This window comes from Zeugodacus cucurbitae, chromosome 2 (genome assembly GCF_028554725.1).
Source record: "Zeugodacus cucurbitae isolate PBARC_wt_2022May chromosome 2, idZeuCucr1.2, whole genome shotgun sequence".
NCBI lineage: Eukaryota > Metazoa > Arthropoda > Insecta > Diptera > Tephritidae > Zeugodacus > Zeugodacus cucurbitae.
The window spans coordinates 81,104,883-81,126,698 of NC_071667.1; the positions used below are offsets into that span (position 1 = coordinate 81,104,883).

The 21,816-nt window shown below is 40.3% G+C and overlaps 1 protein-coding gene across 6 annotated transcripts; it reads right to left on the reverse strand.

Annotated features, from left to right (window-relative positions):
* Positions 1-141: 141 nt before the first annotated feature.
* LOC105220300 (baculoviral IAP repeat-containing protein 6) lies at positions 142-21,714 on the reverse strand. 6 transcript variants are annotated; one of them, XM_054225349.1, is made up of 41 exons: positions 21,355-21,714; positions 20,619-20,932; positions 19,497-20,553; positions 18,654-19,427; positions 17,585-18,593; positions 17,289-17,521; positions 17,010-17,231; positions 16,548-16,721; positions 15,997-16,411; positions 15,667-15,927; positions 15,436-15,602; positions 15,133-15,365; positions 14,964-15,072; positions 13,031-14,139; positions 12,722-12,958; positions 12,056-12,267; positions 11,706-11,989; positions 11,457-11,635; positions 11,138-11,371; positions 10,900-11,049; positions 10,726-10,840; positions 10,594-10,659; positions 10,098-10,528; positions 9,655-10,014; positions 9,323-9,584; positions 9,023-9,243; positions 8,597-8,714; positions 8,244-8,456; positions 7,991-8,172; positions 7,415-7,929; positions 6,905-7,353; positions 5,373-6,845; positions 4,616-4,924; positions 4,371-4,555; positions 3,807-4,239; positions 3,525-3,739; positions 3,263-3,460; positions 2,450-2,814; positions 1,897-2,383; positions 1,408-1,836; positions 142-1,336 (listed from the first exon to the last, which is right to left on the reverse strand). In XM_054225349.1, the coding sequence occupies exons 1-41, from the start codon at positions 21,539-21,541 to the stop codon at positions 428-430; spliced, it is 15,495 nt and encodes a 5,164-aa protein (XP_054081324.1). In that variant the 5' UTR covers positions 21,542-21,714; the 3' UTR covers positions 142-427. The 6 variants fall into 6 exon arrangements, with proteins under 6 accessions (XP_054081324.1, XP_054081326.1, XP_054081325.1 ...); XM_054225351.1 differs by having other exon boundaries at positions 4,616-4,891; positions 18,654-19,430; XM_054225350.1 differs by having other exon boundaries at positions 4,616-4,894; positions 18,654-19,430.
* Positions 21,715-21,816: the final 102 nt, after the last annotated feature.

Here is a 21,816-nt window from a genome sequence, read left to right on the forward strand (position 1 = left end):
ACGACAACACATAAACGAAAAAAAGTCGTTTATGACTGTTTGTCTTTAAGTAAACGATGAATTTCCGCAAACGAGAGAGCAACGAATAGAACGGCAGATTTGTGACTTTAATAATGAAATATATTTAAGCATTTGGTAGTTGCGTTTCAATAAGTTTTGAATACAGTTTATTTAAAGTAAAAGACACAATTCATTTGTTTGCAACAAATTGATAAGATCGTACAATTGTATATAAACAAGAGATTTCTGTTTTATTTGATTTTATAAAAATGATTTAATAAAATTAATAATAGTAGAATTAATTGGATAACACACACACATACTTAAAATTGATTCGAAATAAAGCACATACAACGGGCGTCGCTGCCACAACTACAAGTACGAACCATCCATCAACTGACTACCGTCATCTATATATTTATCAAGTCTATTCCATGAAATCACCCAGAATGGAATTCTCAAATTGTGAATCGTCGGCGTAGAAAAGCGGTTGCACCAAATCGGCATTGTAATTATATTCGCTGGCATCGATCTGAATGTCCTCATCGGCGTCATCATCCTCAGCAGTGGGTGTTGTGGCTGCCTCAACGGTGCTCACCTTCGCGGTTACCGGTGTGGGAACTGGCGGCTGTGGTGACATCACCATTGTCGCATCGTTCATACTATCAAAATCATTGCTAACCTCAACCGTGGACACCGGCATACTCTGGCGCTGCAATGTTGTCAACGCCATGGATGCAGCAGATGCGGATGGCGAAATGGCCGCCGCGGGTTGTGCCGCCGATTCGTCTGTAACACTCTGCCATTCGGCAAGGGACAACAACTCGGTATCTGTTGCTGCTGGCATTTGTATAGCAACTGTATTGCTACTATTGCTCGGTGCGGTGGTGCCATCACTGTTGCTACTACACGCATTTACGCTCTTATCCTCACCCTCCTGACGGCTGCTGTTGTCGCCATTGCCGTTGTTGTCAGCGCTGCCACCCGGTTTACTGCCGGTCGCAGGCGCCACAGTCGTGGAGGCGTTTGCCGCCGCTGTTGTGGTCGTCGTCGTCGTCTTGGTGTTGGTGGCATTAGCAGTACTGGTGGTTTCAGTCATTGCCGGCAGATTGACATTCGGATTGAATGGCGTGTCGAGATCCTCCAAGCCCTCTGGCACTTTAAGTTTGGCGAGCTCTTCGCGCAAGTGGCGATACTGGCGTCGTAAGACCATCGAATTGAATGATATGGTGCGACTATTGCGTTCACTGTATTGCGGTTTGCTTAGCTCCTCAATCCAATTCTCAATTTGCGCGCATATCTCGTTGCGTTTGAGCCAAAAGTGGGTGTGGATCACCTGAAAAACGGACAGAAATATGCAAGCAATCAAAATCAGTTTATAAATAGTAATAAATTTATTGTACTTACATCTCTAAAGCACGGACTGGGATTACGTATTTGCTCCAGCATCGCCCAACGTACGCACGCTTGGTAAATGTTGCTGTTGTATTCGCGTGAAGAATGTGTGCCACTGGGCGTACCGCGGCTACGCTCAAAGCCAGGCTCATTGAAATATGGCTCTGGAACTAAAATCAACGACTGTATGGAGACCAGCACTTGCAGGAAGCTGGACGTTTGCGCATTCCATTTCTCTTCGGGCCGACCGTGCCAGGTGTTGAGCACGGATAAGCAAACCTTGCCGTCATTATATAAGTTGGGATTGAAACGCACCGAATGGCGACCCGTTGTTTCCAAATTGATCATCATCGGCAGATTGGGATAATCGGGCGGGAAGAAGACATCAAACTCGAAGCAACCATTCGCATATGGCGTGTCTGCAGGCCCAGTTATCAATACCTTAGGTAGATGAAAATATTATTTTTGTATATTTCATGAGTGCAGTTGACCAGTACTCACTTTCATAATATCCAGTCTATCGGTATCACAGCGTACAAAGACGGAGCTACTGTATGACAACGGCAAGCTGGTCGAAAGCGTGACCGCCTCTTGCGCCAAACGCTTCACACGCGACGGATGATAACGATCCCCCGCCATGCGCACCATCTTCTCGAAATGATGCGAAATGACGAAGCGAAAACCGTTATTCTCCGCCTCCACAATCATCTCCGCGGTGTCGAATTGCAGCTTCTTCATCACCTCCAAATAGCGCTGCTCGATGGACTTGCTTTGCGGTATGCGTTCAATGTTGGCACTACCACTGCCGCCGGCCTCACGATCTAGACGCTGCTGATTGGCCAGCGCATCTGCATTGGTTGTCTTTTGCACCAAAACGGTCGTCTCTTGGATATCGGGTATGAGTAGCGCAAGCCCCTCGTCATCGCCATCGTCAATGTTGACGGTCACCTGTTGCGTTTGACCCTTTATATTGGACTTCTTATTAACCCTACAAGCAACGATAGTGAAAATGTTAGAGACTAGAGGCTAATGAGTTGTCAGAGTAGCTACTTACTTCAAACGTTTTGCGTATGTGTCTACACAAGTTTTCATATTCAAAAGCAGCTCAACAATCGCTGGCGAGCTTTCACTTTTATTTGGCGACGGCTGCAGCAGTGAGACCAGTTCTGGTGAGAGCGACAGTGCTCTCAGCAATTGCAAGATGGCGCGATATAGCGGAATGTGTCTGGTTATATCAAGTACGGAATCATTACGCAAGTAGGAACTTAATGCCGGAATGAGACACGACTGTTGCAGTAGCACCATAAATAACGATGGCAATTCACCGGCTACTTCAGTGATTTCATGATACGACATGATTTCATCCGATTGCAAAGCAGCGGGTATTTTGTCGCCGGGGTTTATATAACTCGAGAGTACCTTTGGGGGAAATAAGAAAATATGAGATAATATTAATATTAACTTATTTTATGGTGCTTGGATAACACTCGGCTTTGGTCAGTATTGGGCCAAATTAATTTTTTCCGGGAGATTGAGGCATAACTAAAAAAGTGCATTCTCCGATTTTCGAAGTTGGACCCCAAATCGAAATATTTGGTTTCGAAGAAAATAAAAAAAAAATTTCAAAAATTCGAAAAATACTGGCATCATCATAAAACCTTACCATTCAATTAAAAGGGATATGCATATTTTACAATTTTTAGTAACTATATCCTCAACTATAAAACTTTTTTTCGAACTTCGAATTCAAATATTTCGATTTTGGAGGCAAATTTCGAAAATTCGAAAATGTTATTTTTTACTCATGCCGAAATCTTCCGGTAAAAATTAGTTTGGTCTATTACCCAGAAAAAGAGTCGATACGCACTTGCAATAAAACAGTTACATGCTCCTCTTCGCTCTTTTGCCGCAACAACGCTTGTTCCACATTCCACGACTGTGTCGTTGAACCCGTGCCGAATCCGGTGCCCTTAGCCCAGTACATGTGACCCTTATCATCAGATGTGCCCAAAGAGTCGTCGACATTGTTACTCGACGATGTACGAATGCCGCTGGTAGAAGACTGCTTTTGGATTAAATTTAAGAACATTAAACACCAGAAATGTTGACGAGCACACTGCAGCGCTTACCTCATTTTGTGGACTAACAATTTGATAATTTTGCGATTGGTGTGTGAAGACACCCAAACAGTTCAAAACTAAATGCATCGCGCCCACCTCGATGACCATGCGCCGCAGCAGCATGCCATCGTCGGTGGTCAGCGGTGAGTTGTCCAGCAATTGGCGGAATACCTCAAACGGTAATGTTGGCAGCGAGGGTGCCACGGACAAACTGTAAATGTCATCTGAAACGAAATGGTTGAAAGTGAAAATTAATTAGACTCTTTAGGACACAGCCACGTTGCGACTTACTTCCTTCGCCGTCGCCAGTCACGCCGAGCACCAGCCGCAGTAGACACTGAGCACGCACTTTATCGCGCAGCAGCACATCCGAGTAAGGAGGCAGCCGCAGGAAGAGTCCAAAAGCGGCGAGGGAATGTTGCGGCACCGACGTGATAGTGGTGTGTTTGGATGTCGGTTCGGTGATGGGATCCTCCAGATCTTCGTATATCTCATCGTTTGGCTCGAGTTTGACCCAGTCAGTCATTGGTGGACTCTTCTCCTTCTCCGGCAATGTGGTGGGCGTTTTGCGTCCAGCACTGTCCGGATACACTGTGGGCAAATACTGCGCCAGCAGCGACAAACCACCGCGGCTTGAGAAACGTTGCAATGGCGATGGCAGCGGCTCAATGTCAGAAGCCTTAATCACAGATTCCTCCTTTGGCTCAACTGGTTTGGAAGGTAGCTAAAATATTGAAGATATTAAAAAAAAAATATTTAAATTTAAAAAATATTTTTAAAAAAATTTGAAAATTTAATAAAAAAAAAATTATAAAAAAAAAATATTAAAAATACAATTACAAAAAAACAACATACCAGATTCAGTGTGATGCAAGGTGTTGACAACGAATGCCCCTTGCTATGTAAGGCGGCAAGTATTTGCGATATAGTGGTATCACTAGTAATCACAATTTCCGGACAATCTGGATGCACGAGTTGCGAACAGTTCGCAATCATGGAGCCATTTGTGGGTGTCAAAAAGTCTTCAATACTAAAGAATTCTGAAAAATTTAAAAAATTTAATTTTTTAACGAATGGATTTTTTTTTTACTAAAAATTACTTGGGAAATTTGGAAATAGGTCTTTGTTTTCCTTGCTGGCGGCCGCCTGATTTTTCACATCCTTAATGCGTTTGTCCTTCGCTGTAACGCCAGCTGCCACGCTCAAGAACTCCATGCCATTCTCCATGCATGCGTTAAATTCGAACGGAATGCTATCGTAGACATCCTCTTTCGACTTCTCGTTATCGTGTTTACTGCCAAGTTCGCCACTGTTGCTACTGCCCCCCAAGTTTATGGTGCCGCTCATTGCGCCGTTGTTCTCGCCTGTGCGCGTCTCTGCTTGCATTGAGGAAAATAGAATACTGTAGACTACAACACGCAAACATATGAATGGAACAGACAAAATGCAACAAAACAAAAAATGGAAAAAATAAAATAATGAATAAAATAAAAAAATTAATAAAGTAAATGCAAGTATCAACAAAAATTTTGAAAAAAAAAAAATATTTTTGAAAAAATAAATATTTTGAAAAAAACATATTTTTGAGAAAAAAAAAATATAATTATTCTTGAAAAAAATATTTTTGAAAAAATAACATTTTGAAAAAAAATATATTTTTGAGAAAAATAATATTTTTGAGGATGAAAAAAAAATTTTGAAAAAAAATATTTTTGAAAAAAATACTTTTGAAAACAAAAAATTTTTGGGAAATAAATATGATGCACATATGTTAAGCGCTAAGATTTCAGCCAGTTTTCGACTCGAATAACGTTTAAAAATATGAACTTGATGGATTTCTGAGGTTTTTGGACTTACCAGACACACAATTCTGCAGTATCTCCTGGCACTTTGTGTTCGCGCTCACACCAAAGAGCAGATGGTGCGCATTGACACGCTTAGATGGATGATGATTGACCAAAGACATTGAGACGCTACTGTTGGCAGCGCTGTTCGCTGTGGCCGCCACAGACAATGCCGATGAATCGCGCTTCTGCAACGGCTGTTTACTGCGTACCGACACCAGAATGCGTTCATTCTCCAGCAGCAATTGCAAAACGATTTGGCGCGTGAAACCCGAGATGGGGGTTTTGCCACCGAAAGTGCCCTGCATCGGCCTACGTATTACGGCAATCAGCAGAGTGGTCAGCGTATCTTGATTTTTCGGATGGCAAGCACTAACGCGCGAGAAGAAGTTTATGGTGGCACGTTCCATGCGTATGAAAGCCTGTTGCATCGGTTCCTCACCGGCATACTCCATGGGACGATAATTGCAGAGCAGCTCCAGCAGCGGTTTCCAGAAGATGGCGCCCTGCTGTGTGCCAAGCCAGTCGCGCATGTGCCCCTCAGCGCAGCATTCCGAGAAGAAGTCCAACACTTTCGGCACATGTGCACAGTTAAGTAGCGGCACAACTAACTCACTCATTGCGGCATTGCTTTCGTCCACGCATACGGCTTTATCAGCATCTGTTAGACAGGCGCTTGATGTGCTCGTGGGTTGTGTTGCCGACGTACTCGATGTTGCAGCGCTACTAATTGTGGTGACGGCTGTCGGTGCTGGTGCTTGCGGCGCACATCGTTTCACCTCCGGCAACAAAGCGTTGCAATACTCATACAAGGCATAGGCCAACAACTTCGGCAGACCCGAGTCGACCAATTGATAAACGGCAGATGGCGATTGACAGGCCATTGCCAGTGTGCCCAAATAGGCCGGCCGTTGTAGCAATGTTGTTAAATTGGCTGCAGCGACGCTGGCGAACCATGCGCTGCCGCTTTGACCCTTGTTATCATCGGTCAAACCGCCTCTTATGCCGCTATCACGCGCGTTCGCATGAGTGCCCGCTGCCGCCGCACTTGTACTTGAGCCGCTGCTGCTGCTGTCCATTTCATTAGTTTGTTGCACCTTCACATTCAGTTTGGTGATAAGCTGGTTAAAGAGCTCCGGCTTTATGCAACACAGCGAGCACAGCAGAGAATCGAAGGCCACTTTGAGCGGCTCTTCATTCTCCAACGTGTCGATCCAGTGCATGCAGGCGTCAAATAGCTCGTTGGTGATTAGTTCTTGTAAATTCGGCACATGGTTCTCCGCATGCACGGTCCACAGTATCGAGGCCACGCACTTAACAAAACCACTTTGTGGATTATTACAACGCAATGTGCGATTACTGAAATTCTGGCGCAGCTTTACGATCCACTCCAGCAACACTTGTATCTTGTCGACCATATAATCGTCTCTGGTGGTGGCCAACTCATAAAGTAGATTGCAGATGCTCTCATTTGACAGTTTATAAGCTGGAAAATTAAAGAAAAGTGAATAATATCACTCATATGAAAAAGTATGTGTGTCTTACTTTGTGGCGCTGTGCCCCAGAGCAAAATGCGTATGATGGAGAGACACAAATTGCGATTGTAGGCACCTAGCTTCAGTAAAACGGTGTGCAGATTTTGCAGTGCAGCGTTTGGTATCATCGGCATGATGTTCATTAACGAGCAGCAGGCCTCTAGGAAACCCGGGTAGGCAGCCGAGGCGCCAATCACATCGGCAGCCAGCTTTTCATCATAGATTATGGCGGGCGCCTTAAAGCAGCGCGCTAGTATGCGCATCCAACCGACGCTGGTCTTGGCGAATGTGTCCTCATCGTTGTTTTGATCGAAATTGAAGACACCACTGCCGGCTACACCGACACCAACACCGCTACTGCCACTTGCGCCGCTGCCCAACGAGTTGGAGTTGAATGCAAATATTGTATTTCCCAAAATGGCAATCTGCGAGAGGCCGATGTTGGAACTGTCTTTTGGTCTGCCGCAGAAAATAGAAATATGAAATTAAAATTGAAAATATTTCAAACACACTAACGCACCTGTACAAGCGTAGCACAACACTTGTTGCGATCTCCGGTTTGGCCAACTTCAGGCGTATACAAGTCATGCCGGTGGTCGTGAGCGGCGGACCCACCGGAATCGGACCCAAACCATAATCGCGTGAAATCTCCAAGGCGACTGCGAATGGGCACGAAGCCAAAGTGGGCGCGTGCGGTTGCAATTGCACCTCCTTCAACAGTATAGCTGTGGGCAGTGTAATGGTCAAATCGACGTGCGATTCGTTTGGATAGAACATGTAACTCCAAGCAGGCGTACGCGGCCGCCTATGCGATGCCACCGGATTCATGATTAAAATGTCTGCTGAATGTGCGGTGTCATGCTCGGCGGAGATGGTGCAAAACGGCGCGAAATTTATGAGGCCATCTTGGAAATGGCGCTGACTCTGGGCCGAACTAGACGAGGAAGATGACTTCTTGCCGTTGCCATTCACGCAAGCGTGCGAATGCAGTTTCAATTTGGTGTTCTTAGTCATGTGTTGCATGATCAAGGAAATCTGTAAAAGAAAAAAAATTAAGAGTACAAAAAGTAATTCATACAATAAGTAAGACTCCTACCAATCCCGGCTGCATGTTTATTAGTGTCTTATTCAGTCGTACCAAATTTTGGCAAATGATTTTGATACCACCCAATTGCGTGAAAATTTGCACGGCTACAGAAACCTCCAGCACTTTCGAAATATACCACAGGAAGGGCTCTGACAACTGCAAGCGCGGCAAGGCATTGCGCTGTATGGTGCCTGTGTATAAAGGAAAGAGACAGTCATTTATATTCCAATTATTTTATTGCGACGTATGGACTTCTACTTACTGGTTTCTAAATATTGACAAATTGATGCGACAATCAGACGTGGATTCGATGCTTTGTCATATAGAGTGATGAGTAAATTGAAGACTGCATCGGCGGTGCTTTGTGGCTCATCGAGCAGAAAGTTAGAGGACGAAGCCATTATGGTGAACGATGAGCTCGAGCAATGCGACAGTGAACCCAATAAACGTTTCATTGTGGGGAAATGACGCAATACTGTTGACGAAAACATAATTTTTTTTAAATAAATATTTTTTATATAAATTATTTTTAAATAATTTTTTTACAATTTTACATTTACACTTTTTTAAAAATAATTCTTTTTAAGAAATAAAAATGTAAGTTATAATTTATACCGGTATCGGCGATGCAAGGCGTCTTTGGACGATGTCCTTCAATATTTAACTGCTCTGCCTTAGTTTCATCAGTTTGGCTTTCATTGGATAGTTCTTCCTCTTCTGGTATAGGCACCTCCTACAAATAATAAAATAATTTTTACATGTAATTTTCGAAAAAAAAAATAAAAATATTTTAAAAATATTTAGAAAAAAAAAATAAATTATTGAAAAATAAAATAAAAAAAATAAATTATTGAAAAATAAAATAAAAAAATAAAATAAAAAAAAAATTAAAAAAAAACCGAAAAAAAAGTTTTTTAAAAATTTAGAAACAATAATTTTTATACATAATTTTCGAAAAAACATTTTGAAAAAAATTAAAAAAAGAAATATAAAAAACATTAAAAAATGTATATTTAATTAAATAAATATAATTTGACTTACACTCGGCTGTCTCGGCAGTTCCGTCTCCGCCAGCGATGACGACAGCTTCAGCAAACTAATTATGAGAGAGTTATCAGATAGTGTGGTATTCTGTTTGGTGCTCTCTGAACCCAACACATTGGCAAAGAGATTGCTAAACGTGCTAGTGGCATTATTGCAATCAGTTGAGCGCTGGCATTGCAGCTTATCGCCGTTGGATATGTTGTTATACACCAGGAATGCTTTTGAATAAATTTTTAAAATACAAAAAAGTTAAAAAATCATGAATTTTAAGAGTCTTCTGAGGCCAACTAAACTTACAAACACTTTCGATTATATTCAGCGCCACATTCAAATCGGGTTTGTCCGTTGGTATTTGCAGTAAATCGCGCACTAACTGACTTTGCGCATCGATTGGGCCCTGCTGATTGGCAATGGCACCGCCAGGCTGCACCAACTGCAATATGACATGCAATAAAGTGTCTTTCAATTTGCGTCTGTTCGAAACCTTGACTGTGGTTTCGCTCTTCTTGTGCAGCCACATCAGGAGCTCATGCAGGTTCTTGCAAATTGTCGGACCGGCCTGGAATTTAAATGTGTCAAATTATTACAATTTCATTCATTTTCGTGTTGTTGTTGTTTTATAGACTTACACAACGATTTGTAATGATGGACGAACTCATGCCATAACCAGAGAAGAAACGTAAAAGCATTTTCTCGAAATTCTCATCGTTAACGATCACTTCATTGATGCGTGTCGAATCGGTGTCGCCATCGCCGAGCGCCTGTGAATTGCACGCCAAAAACAAGCACTGGAAACCCAGGCACCATGTGCGCAGTTTTATGTCATTATGCCACGCCAAGGCGAGTAGTAGGCCTTGCACAGCATGCGCGCCGAACGGTATCTTCGGTATGTCACTCTGTGTGATGCCGGAATTATAGGGTTTGTCCGACAATTCACCATTCAGGGTCAGCCACATTTGTAGCACTTGTTCCAGGTGCACCCAAGTATCCTGCAAAAAAAAAAAAACAACACAAAAATTTAGGTTAAGTAACACTACACTTTTCGAGTTTTTAATATGCGAAAATCACGCACCTGCAGGTGTAGGTGTGCAAAAATGCAATCGAACACGTTTTTGAACATCTTATAAGTATTTTCGCCGCAACTATACTCCGGACTCGACCAAATGTCTGTGATGTACTCCGGCCAAACGGTCGCCTCCGGTGGTGTCGTAATAAACTCATTGGCCAATATTTGCGGCAATGACGAGTACATATCCAAAGAGGAGACCATTGTCAGGCGACGCAGCTGTATCTCCACATTCACGTCGAGCCCGACGTCCAAGCGTGCATCCATAGCGCTGGATATCGATTTGCAGAAATAGTTAAAGGTGTTCTTATTGATGGCATTGCTATCCTTCTTGGTCACCGTTTTCGAACGTTCGATAATATCGATGTCGTTCAATATATCATCCAATTCGGTGTCTTCGCATTCGATTAACGAAGGCAAGTAGGAATATTTGACGCCTAATTGACACATAGAAATGTTATGAAATAACTTTAAAAGCATGCTTTTAATGACAAATACATACCATCATACTGTATATCGTTGCCAACCGATTGCAGCTGCGAATTCACAGCCTGTGACATATAATGCGCTGAAAGTACACAAACAACATTTGTAAAGACAACCATTTGTAAAAACAACAATTAATCTTGCTTACAATAATCCGAGAATAAATCTTTTGTCTCCTGTACACCCTCCATTGGACGCACACCCTCTGCGCTGGCGCTCACATTGTCATTGTCTTTGAATTGTTTATCAGCATCAAGCAGATCCTACAAGGGATGTAGTTTATAAATAAAGGATAATACAAACAGTTTGTTTTTAGTTTTACCTGCAATAAACAGGTGATCGCATGTACGGCCCACGGTTGTTGTTGGTCATTCCACACCGCTTGTCGTATGAGTTGCTCCAATTGCGTTGTTGTAATTATCTTTGACAGCTGTACGGCGGGACGGCAAGCAGATACGAGGCGCGCTATGACCTGTAGAGGTGAAAAGCATATTACAATTATTAATGTAACAACAACAACAATTTGGGCATAAATTTCAAACACAGCAGCGCATACATACTTTACATGTGAGCAGAAACTGATCCATATTGCAGGTGAAATCCATTTCCAGCAATAAAGCGATCAAACCACGTATCACAATCAAGATGTTATTCAAACGTATGGTCTTTAAGCCTTTGTCGAAATTGTTTTCTGGCTCTTGATTGGTCTCCTTTGCGGCCTTCGGTGTTATGTTTGTCTTATTGGATTTGCTCGGTTTCGGTTTGCCGGTCATTTCCATGAAAATGCCTGGATGCTGTGTGTAAATGATGAACCATTTTTTTATTTTCTTGCTTTATGTGGGGAAAATGTCATGCAAAAAAATGCAATCATGCAATTACCTCATTTTGTATCATGAAAATCTTTTTGCCCCAATCTGTGTACGGTTGCACGCTGTATTTGTTTTGTTGTACAATGCGTTTCTTGAAGCAACGCAACTGTTTGCCCGATGTATTTGTGGTTTGTGAACGCGTCTTGGTGAAATCCGTTTCGCAGCTCATGAAATCCCAGCGACTCGATGCTAAATGACATAAGAAGCAATAGAAATCTGAGTTATAATATATATATATTATATAATGACTATTACTTACATTTATCTTTGCGTTCATTGCTGTCGTCCAAGCACACCGACAAAAATAGCAATAGCCATGTTATCAACTGCAGATCCGATTTGGACCACAAGCCACCAGCGCTGGCACCGCCACTCTCATCTGCATCATCAATACGCGTTGCCGACGCTTGGCTTTCTTGGTATCTTGGCGAAATGGGTGCCAAAAGCTTGGCCAATGTTTTCAGCACTGCGTCGATGACAATTGAACGGCAAGTTCCCATTGCAATGCTACGTCTACCCAAGTAGGTGAGTAGGAAGAAAATGCTGCAAAGAATAATTACAGTTAGTTAACTGATACTTCATTTAAAAATGTCTGTTAAGCCTGCTTACCGGTCTTGTGGAAATATTTTACTATTCTGTGAAGAAAACAAATTGCAGAAGATGTCCGCCAAGAAATCACCCCACCAACTCTGGAAGCAACACATGCGCACCAACAAGGAGCAAGTGGCCAGTTGGATGTGTGCATCGCCGTACACCACCAATGAATTGAACAGCATATTTGCCACATCCATTGTGAACAGCTGGTGAACGGGCAAAATATTCTGCGCGAAAAAAAATGTTTAAATTATTAAAAAAGTTCAAAAAAAAAATTAGAAAAATAAAAAAATTATTAAAAAAAATTCAAAAAAAAAAATAAAAAAAAAATTTTAAAAATTAAAAAAAAATATTAAAAAAAAATAAAAATATATAAAAATATAAAAAAATTAAAATAATTTAAATAAAAATTAAAAAAAAAAAATTAAAAACTAAAAATTAAAAAATAATAATTAAAAAAAAAAATTAAAAATTAAAAAAAAAATAAAAGAAGAATAAAAAAAAAAAAATTTAAATAATTTAAATAAAATAAAAAATAAAAAATTTTAAATTAAAAGGTTTTAAAAAATATTTAAATAATTAAAAAAAAAATAAAAAAAATTTAATTTTAAATTAAAAAAAAGTTTTAAAAAATATTTAAAATATTTGGAAAATTCCAGTACCTTGTATCACCAAACCTACCTTTATGCCATATTCTATGGAGAAATGCAGCAAAATCTCCACTAAGCTTTGGCCCAAAACACGCAGTTTGTCACGCGATGCCAACTGCAAGACATTTCTTAAATTCGTATTCAGCAATGAGCCGGCGGCACCACCTTGTGCCGTGACCGGGCTTAAGTGCATTGGATGCAGCGAATTTTCTAAACGGCCAATAACGTTGCGTATGACATTGATTTGATGTTGCAATAAAATGCATTCCTGAAAGCAAAACGAATATTATTACAACAACAAAATTGAAGAATACTCTGCAACGCCATTTTGGAAACTCACCTCATATATGGTGACCACTTTACTGTTGTCCACAGTATTGGCGTCCTCCTCGCGTTGTTTGTGTATGAAGGCTTGCATGTGTGCCACATTGGACATCTCACAGTTGAGTATCGGTGTGAGCAGTTCGATTAGCTTACAGCTAGCCAAACTGTAACGGCAATGCACATCCTCATACAACGACGTCAGCGCCTTTATCTGCGCTTGTATATTCTGTGCGGGATGCTTCATGAAACGCAGCAGCGAATCGGCGTAGCCGTCGTGTTCCAAGACGACGGCATGGCCATAAAACGAACCAATTGGAATTTTGCATTTCGTAGCCGACATACCGATGCGTCCGATTATGGTGATTTTCATGAAGCGACAAATCGGTGGCGGCTGCAGATCGCTCAGCACCAACGTCTTCGTGCTGATATCGGAGGCGACCACTAAGCGCACGCTATCGGCCTCCTCATCAAAGCACCAAATATCTATGTGCAGCGATGCCAGCTCATCGCATGCCGGTATAACCAAATCAGTGAGCAAAATGGGCGAACCGAAGTCCAAGACCACAAAACGACGCGCTCCCGAATGCATGCGATCAATAACGACCATTTGTTTGGGCGGTGGCGCCAACAGTTTATGCCAAGCAAAGACATTTGTGGCCTGCGCATTCGAGTTATCGCTGCCAGCGGCCGGCGCATCGACATTAGTTGTTGTTGGCGTTTTATCCTTTTGCTGTGCCGGCGGCGTTTGCTTTTTCGACTGTTGCTGTTCGGCCGCCAAAGACATTGACGTTTGCGTTGTTGAATATTCTGTATCGTTAAGTTGTTGCAGTTGTTGTTGTAATTGTTCTTCTTGCTGTGCGGCTTCGTAGATGATTTGTGTAGCCATGGTAATGGCCTTGGCGCTGCTTTCGTTAATTTTCGGATCCGAAGTGGCTAGAAGACTTGGATTTGCGAGCAATGTGTCGTTATTTGTAGTGTTGCTGTTGTTATTGGCAGCTGAAGAGGTCTGCAGATTCTCATCGCAATACTCAATGTACTTGCAAATGGCTTTGAATTTCGGCAAAAGCGGCATACATTTGAACTTGATTTTGTCATCGATTAATGTGACGTTTCCTGGGTTGAAATCTAAAGTGTGGGAGAAAAATAAATATTTAAATCATCCGTTATAATAGCAAATAATATTTTTTAGTTTATCTTGTATGGAAAATATGAAAATAAGAAAAAAAATTAATAAACAAAAAAAAAATATTAAATAATTAAAAAAAAATTAAATAATTAACAGAAAATTGTGTTTAAAAAAATTAATGAAAAAATGTTTAAATGGTTAAAATTAATTTAAATTAAAAAAAAATTAAAAAATTAAAAAGAAAAGTAAATAATTAAAAAAACTAAATAATTAACAAAAAATTAAAAGTTAAAGAAAATGAATAAAAAAAATGTTTAAATGATTAAAAAAATGTTAAATAATTATAAAAAATATTTCAATAAAAAGAATTTAAATAATTTTTGTTAAAAAATTAAACTAATATGAAAATAAGAAAAAAATTAATAAACAAAATTAAAAAAAATATTAAATAATTAAAAAAAAATAAAAAAAAATAAATAATTAAAAGAAAATTTTGTTTAAAAAAATTAATAAAAAAATATTTAAATGATTAAAATTAATTTAAATTTAAAAAAATTTAAAAATTAAAAAGAAAAGTAAATAATTAAAAAAATTAAATAATTAACAAAAAATTAAAAGTTAAAAGTTAAAGAAAATTAATAAAAAAATGTTAAATAATTATAAAAAAATTTCAATAAAAAAAAATTCAAATAATTTTTGTTAAAAAATTAAAATAATAAATAAATAAAATCAAAATAAATTAAATTACATTAAAAAATGAGGTTTGGCTGTATTTGAACACGCAACAGCAGTTTAGCTGTTAGCTTTTTCGAAATCAACTTACTACATATTCCGTTCGGTTTCAGCACTTCGGCTACTACGACATCATTTTCCGTTTTCTTAGCATTGACTATCTTCATCTGTTTATCCACATTGTATACAAGATCATTGACCTGGAAACAACGAAAACATCAGCTTCTCGCTACATATGCTATCCACACTATTTAACTTACATTGTAGCTTTCCTGTTCTTTCGGCATATCCACCATGGGTGCAACGATCAATTCCTCCATATTGATATTTGATGCACTGCTGGCGGAAACCGTGTCCATATTATCGATGCGCGTTGCCTCCGACGTCGATGCGCATGTGTAGTGCAATTGTTCCACCTCCAGCAAGCCTCGCAATTGATTACTAACACTCTTGCATTTGATCAAATGCGGAAATGTGCGAAAATCAACACCATCTATCAAAAAAAAAAATATTAAAATATTAAAATACATTTTGAAAATATGTTTTTTTAGTTCACCACTTACCAATGGAGCAGAGCTTTTTGATATCTAAACCAGCTGCTTGCATTAGACCTGCATTCGAACGAATCATATTCATTAGCGAAGAGGGCAGTACTACGTTACTTTTATTTACATTTGGCAAGTCGTAATCGAAGATTTCAGGCTCGAAGGGAAAACCATATAGACCAAATCTACAAAAACAAAAAATACAATTTTAAAGAGTTTTCATATTTAATTATTTAAGCATTGTTCTACCTTGTACTGAGCAACGAACAGTAGGGATCCCAACGCACATCGATTTCCTTGGCAATTTCAGTCAACAATTTAACACACAACTCCGATATGCCGTTGTGTGATTCCAGTGTCGAAGTGGCACAAGCGAGCATGGCATACCAACGCACAACGCTCGCGAATTTGGCGCGCGGCAACTCGTTGAATGTGTTCGCAACAGCATCCTTGATGGCAACATCGAGTGTGGAATGTGATTGCACCTCAACCGGCAGACTGCATATGCCGCTGCAATGTACAGTTAAACACAATAATATTCAAGTAAAAATATGTTTGTATGAAGAAAAACAAACTTACTCAGTTAATATTAGTATCAGTTTAACGCATTTGTGCGCCATGGTGCGATTGCTGTGTATAATGCAGTTGCGCAGCATATTCTCCAGATACTTCTCCGACAGGCAGATGCACTCGAATTGTTGTGCCATCAAATCTGTGTTTGTAGCAGCGGTACTCTTGTTAATTTGCGCCTTGATGCGTTCGGATTTCGGTGAACGGAAACGGTTTAAGCGTATAAAGCATATCCACGTGAGTATATCCAATGCAAGATTTTTCTCCAGCGTTGCTGTATTTGCGCTGCTCGCAATTTTGAAGAGATTCTCCAGTAGTACATTACTCTCGAGCATTGCTATTCTCTGCAAGCGTTCATTTGGAATGCGATTTTGACTTTTTACACCGCGCACATTAATTGAGATCTCATGCAACCAATCACAGCCTGAAACAAAAAAAAATTTTCTTTGAGGTTATGTATAGATTTTACATTACAAATACAGAATTAGCTGCTTATAAACACACTAATAGTTAAATAAAATAAAGCTTTGCATTGATTCAGAACTGAATGGTGTGCATACCAATGTAAAAATCAAAACGTGACTTTGATGAGCTTGACGTAAACGAACTGGTGTTGGTGTTGCTGGCTGATGCGTTTGAGCTTGACGAATTATTTGTCATAAAGTTATGCGCTGTACTGCCGGCGAATGATGATGATAAAGGTAAACGCATTATAGCACCTTTACGTACAGGCACTGTCGGTTCGTTCGTGATGAACAAGTAAGCATGATGAATTGCAGCGTTGGATGTGACACAGCAAGATGAGCAAGTGAAGCAATGTATGATGACAACGGATGATAGTGAACGCATGACACATTATTGTTTTAATGAGTTAATTTGATGGATTTAATGGAAGCATGAATTAGTAAAGAAATAAAAAAACAAAAATGAAAACAAAAATTGTTAGACAACAACTCTACAGGATATAACTGCTATATCTTTAGAAAACTAAGAAACTTGTTATCTTATTTGTCTCTACTTACCGCGCGTCTTACTTTGACCCTCCTTTGCCGGATCGGACATGGTTTTAATGTGTAATAGGAAATTACGTGTGCGCGTCTTGAACAGTTTCGGTGATGTCAGTGTAACTGTACCGCCTTGATCGCAAAGATCAATGCAGGAGGACAACTCAATGGGACCGGCAAGTATTTCAGCATTATGCGTTTGCAGATATTCCTCACTCAGCACAGGATTCTCATTGTTACCTAATGAAATAGGAGAGTGATGAAATGCATTTGATTTTTATATGAAATTACACTTACCATCATAACTATTAAAAGTCAAATCTATGTTGTCATCCATGGTGGACTGCTTGTAATTTAGGTGTGGACCTTTCATGCGATAGCCAAACCCGCTGGTATTCTGCTTCAGCAAAGTCACTTGTATGGCAGCCGGATTATGACATGGCTGATAGAGTGAGAACTTTAAGTCGATATGTCCCAAATTAACCGGTTGCACCAGGTTAAGTTCAATGATGTGCTCATCCCAAGTGGTGCTAAAGTAGAAAGTAAAATTATATTAAACAACCAGATTTCCAATCAATTTGATATCAACTTACGCATCGTTATGTAAGCGCCATGTTTTCGTGAATTGCGTATCGTCGCCATGGCGTAGATGCTGTGGCTGCTTACGCTGCTTCTGCGCCTGTACTAAATCATTCCAGCAACTCGGCACTTCGGCCGTATATAAGGCCAGCACATCGTCGAACTGTGTGAGTTCGTAAAGTGTACGTAAATCATCGAGCGAAAGTTCGCTGCTTTTGTATGCCAACAAATTGGAAGAGGCGGCCGCATTAATAGAAGACGAAGATGGTGATGGCGATGATTGTGACAAACTATTATTGTGTAAACTGCCATTTAGGCCGCCGGAATTATTGCTCGAACCCTGGACGCTGCAATCTATTTTGATGTTACTAGCAGTCAACAATGATTCAATGCCGAAATATTGATTTTCATCCGTTAAGTGCTCAACTCCGGGTGGCACTGCACTCGTTGATGTTGATACAGTTGTGGCCACATTTCTGCTTAAACCATCTGGCACAGTTACCGATGCACGAGACAATGCCAGACTGCCACCATCCAATTCCATAAGAGGGAAATTATTTTCACTTGCTCTTTGTGGGTATGCTGTTGTTGTTAAAGCAGTTTTGCAATCTTCTTCCATTTCTAACATTTCATCGCCCGATTCATTTTCTGCGTCATTTAAGGAATAGAATATTAACGAACCACTACGTGTGCAGCCACACAGACGATCTAAGCTGCGACAATAAGCAACTGACACGAAATGTTCGCCTTCTTCCTCAACCACTGTGATAGGCTGAAAATCGGTGAGAGAGTAAATCTCCATGCTTCCATCAGCACACACTACACAGAGTGCACCCGAATCTGTGTTAAAACTATTTTGTTCATCATCGGATGCGTGAAAACTTGGCAAAATACACAATTGCTGTGGACACTTTGTACGACTGAAAGTGACTGCCAAAGTGTATTCATTGGAAATGGTTGAATCTGCATAGTCGAAAAGTAAGAGTTGCGCAGCCACCGCTTCCGAGTTGAAATCGGCATGATCTGAAACGATTAAAATATGAAAACAACAAATTTAATTGCATCGAAGTAATTCAAGCATACCTTCCATACGTTCATCATCTAAATCCATGTCCACCGTTGCCATTATTATCTTACTTGACGTTTCACTGGGCGCTTTTGTTTTCACTAATTTCACCAGGAGCTGATTGCATTTGCCATTTACTGGCAAAATCTCCGCGATCTCGATAACTTCGCGACGCCCATTGGCGGCGCCACCGCCAGCACTACTGCACGCCTCGCTGTCCGACACCAGCGCATTCATTCTACGCACACTTGTGCAGCTCTCAACTACACAATCGATATCTTCGCTAACGGTTAGCTTTTGCACAATTGTACTGCCATTGCTATTGTTATTGTTATTACTTTTGTGTCCATTGTTATTGTTAGTGTTATTCTGTTGTGCGGCTAGTGTTGCAGCTAATAATTTTTCTTTGAAATAACTCGGGTCCATTTCAATTTCATTAGCATTCAACGATACATCACTGCCGACACCGACACCGACGCCGATTTCATTACCGCTTCCCCCGTCATGATTCTTGCCCAGAAATTGTGAAATTAAATAGCTTTGTGATAGGTCCATTTTTATGAGTTCATTTTCCAATAAATCGTTAAAAGCAGATGTCTCCGACTTATCGCCCACAACACAATCGCCTTTCTTCAAAGCAATCAACTCCGATACAAATCCGTTGCTGTCGAAGCCGTCTGCATATTTTTCAAAATCCGAAGAAAGCGATTTGTTATCATCGTCACGCTGATCGTATTTGTCACTCAACTTTTCACTATTGTTGCCATCGCCACCACCGCCTCCATTATCAGCTACTAGGGAAATAAAATCGTTCATATTTTTACAACAACAACTAAATTGATAATATAAAATTTTATTACCTCCGATCAATTGTGACTTCTGGTTTGTGCCAGTATTGCCGTTGCTATTGACGCTTCCCTTGCCACTACCAGATCCAGTACCAATGTTACTATTTCCGGTATTTTCTTGCACACGATCACTTTCAACAATATTTAGCACCACCATGCGAAGCAAGTATTCACCAGTGTTTTGTCGGATGCTCATACCCAATACTATTTTTGAACCAGCTACGCCGGCACGTAGAGTCGACGTGGAGGAACATTGCACCATGCCAGTGCCGGTCACATTGCCACCTGCAACGCCACCGCAACTTGCACTCCCACCTCCACCTGTTTGATTTGCAGTCATTGCGTTAATTTTACATTGCGCACGTGCATTCGGGAGCACACAAATCGCCGTTACACGCGCCCACTTATACCCTTCATCACAGATATCCTTCATTAATGTTGCAATATTGAATGAGTGCATCTTTTTCAGATGTCGCTCGATACTCCAGATAGTAATTTCGCCAGTTTGTGTGCAACTTGTGCATAATACGTTGGCGTAATCACTATTCGAGATGACATCGAAACCGAGACCCGGTGCAGACACAGCTGGATTTGTTGCGTATGTCACAGATAATGGTACATTTTGTGTGTACTCGCCTTTGACGAACGGACACATCGGAGAATGGCGTTCATGTTCACTCCACGGCTCATCGGTTTTCTCCCAGCAAACTAAGCAAACACTGCACGTGAAACACATTGCTCGATCCTCGCCTGATGAGGATGGCTGGTGATAGAAACCGGCCTGTGCCATTTGATCTGGCAAAGCCCACTTGTAGTCCATGTGTGGCCACTTTTCGAATGTTTGTCGACGTACAGCTTCAGAATGCATTAACACACGCTGAAAGTTACTGCCATGCCAACTCAAATCTGGTATTCGAGATCCGGTAAGTAGATCGGTTAACCGTTCATTTATTGCCGACGCTATTGCCAAGGCGGGAATGTGACGCTCTAATCGCTTCAGCATAATTACTACATTATTTGCAACCAATTTTAAGCTGGAATACGATACTTCCAAACATATTGTGTTCCACTGAAAATAATTACGAATTTCCATTAAATAGAGATAAAGCAAAAATATGTACGCGTCTTACTTACCCTCTGAGCTTTGATACCCTTCTTAGCGTTTGCTTGTGCATTTTTTATTTTTTCCAATAATTCATTACTGACGTCACTTGGGCATTCTAAGCCCTCTTGTTCGAGGTCTTTGAGACACGTCTGAAAAATAATCGCTTCGGATAGAAGCAATTCCAATTTGATAAGATCATCATTTTGCAAAATAGGTGGTTGTAGAATTGTATCCAATAGCAAAACACCATTGTAGTCACCACGAAAACCTAAATTCTGTCCATCCCAAAGGAGAATTTTCTCCTGCAGAGGCATGTATTTCCCTCGTACGTTTCCATCGATGGCTGTAAAAAATAAACACAATTAAATAATTACTCCACAAATTTATTATAAATATAGTTTTTTTATATTTAATAAATATTGTACATGAATGTATCCAATATTTTTAAGTACGTGGATGCCGTTATTTGCATTGATAAACAATAGTTTATTGGACGTCTAACGGGTAACGGATATATCAAAAAATCCAACTTCATTTGAGTCGTTGTTGAAGCAGCTGTCGAAATGACTTCGAAACGGAAAAGTCCCTCCCCATTCTAACTGCGCACTAACACTGCGGCATGTTTTCATTCGTATGAAGTCTTTAGCCCCTGCCCTCCTCTGCTTTTATTCGGGTAACAACAGCACGTTTAGATATCTCCAGACACAAATTCAATATCACTTTTCTGCGAAACCAAGTGAAAAATGCATTCATTATTATGCTTACCGTTTCCGCCTAAATTATAAGTCTGTAAAATAACTCCTGAATGCACATCGAGAATTTTCACTTGATTACTGGAGTCGAAGACAAGAATTACATTCAAGTGTGGATGGTAGGCGATATTACGCGATTCCTCGACATTTCCCACATCCAAATAGCCATCCTGTTTTAATACACGTTGCTCCGCGGCCATAATTTCATCGAATATTGATTCCCGGTAGCGGATACTCTCGATTTTGATAACAATTTCACAAGTTTTAGAAACTTTTCCTATTGAAAATTATTTTTTTTACAATATTTTCTCGTTTTCTGCACTTCGTCGTCTTTTCTCATTAATTTCCGCCATCGAGTGAGAAACGAGAACAGAGAACTGTCATAGTGTGAAAAATAAATTAAATCAAAGTTGCCAAATTTATTCACACCTCAAACAAATCGTTTGAAAAAATAAATATTAGAATAGATTTTCAA

Excerpts from the sequence above, each read along its gene's own strand:
- LOC105220300 (XM_054225347.1), bottom strand. The coding sequence starts at position 21,541 with ATGGCCGCGGAGCAACGTGTATTAAAACAGGATGGCTATTTGGATGTG. Across the intron at positions 15,928-15,996 it reads CTGATACTAATATTAACTGA|CGGCATATGCAGTCTGCCGG; the intron begins GTAAGTTTGTTT and ends TGTACATTGCAG. Across the intron at positions 2,384-2,449 it reads ACATACGCAAAACGTTTGAA|GGTTAATAAGAAGTCCAATA; the intron begins GTAAGTAGCTAC and ends CGTTGCTTGTAG.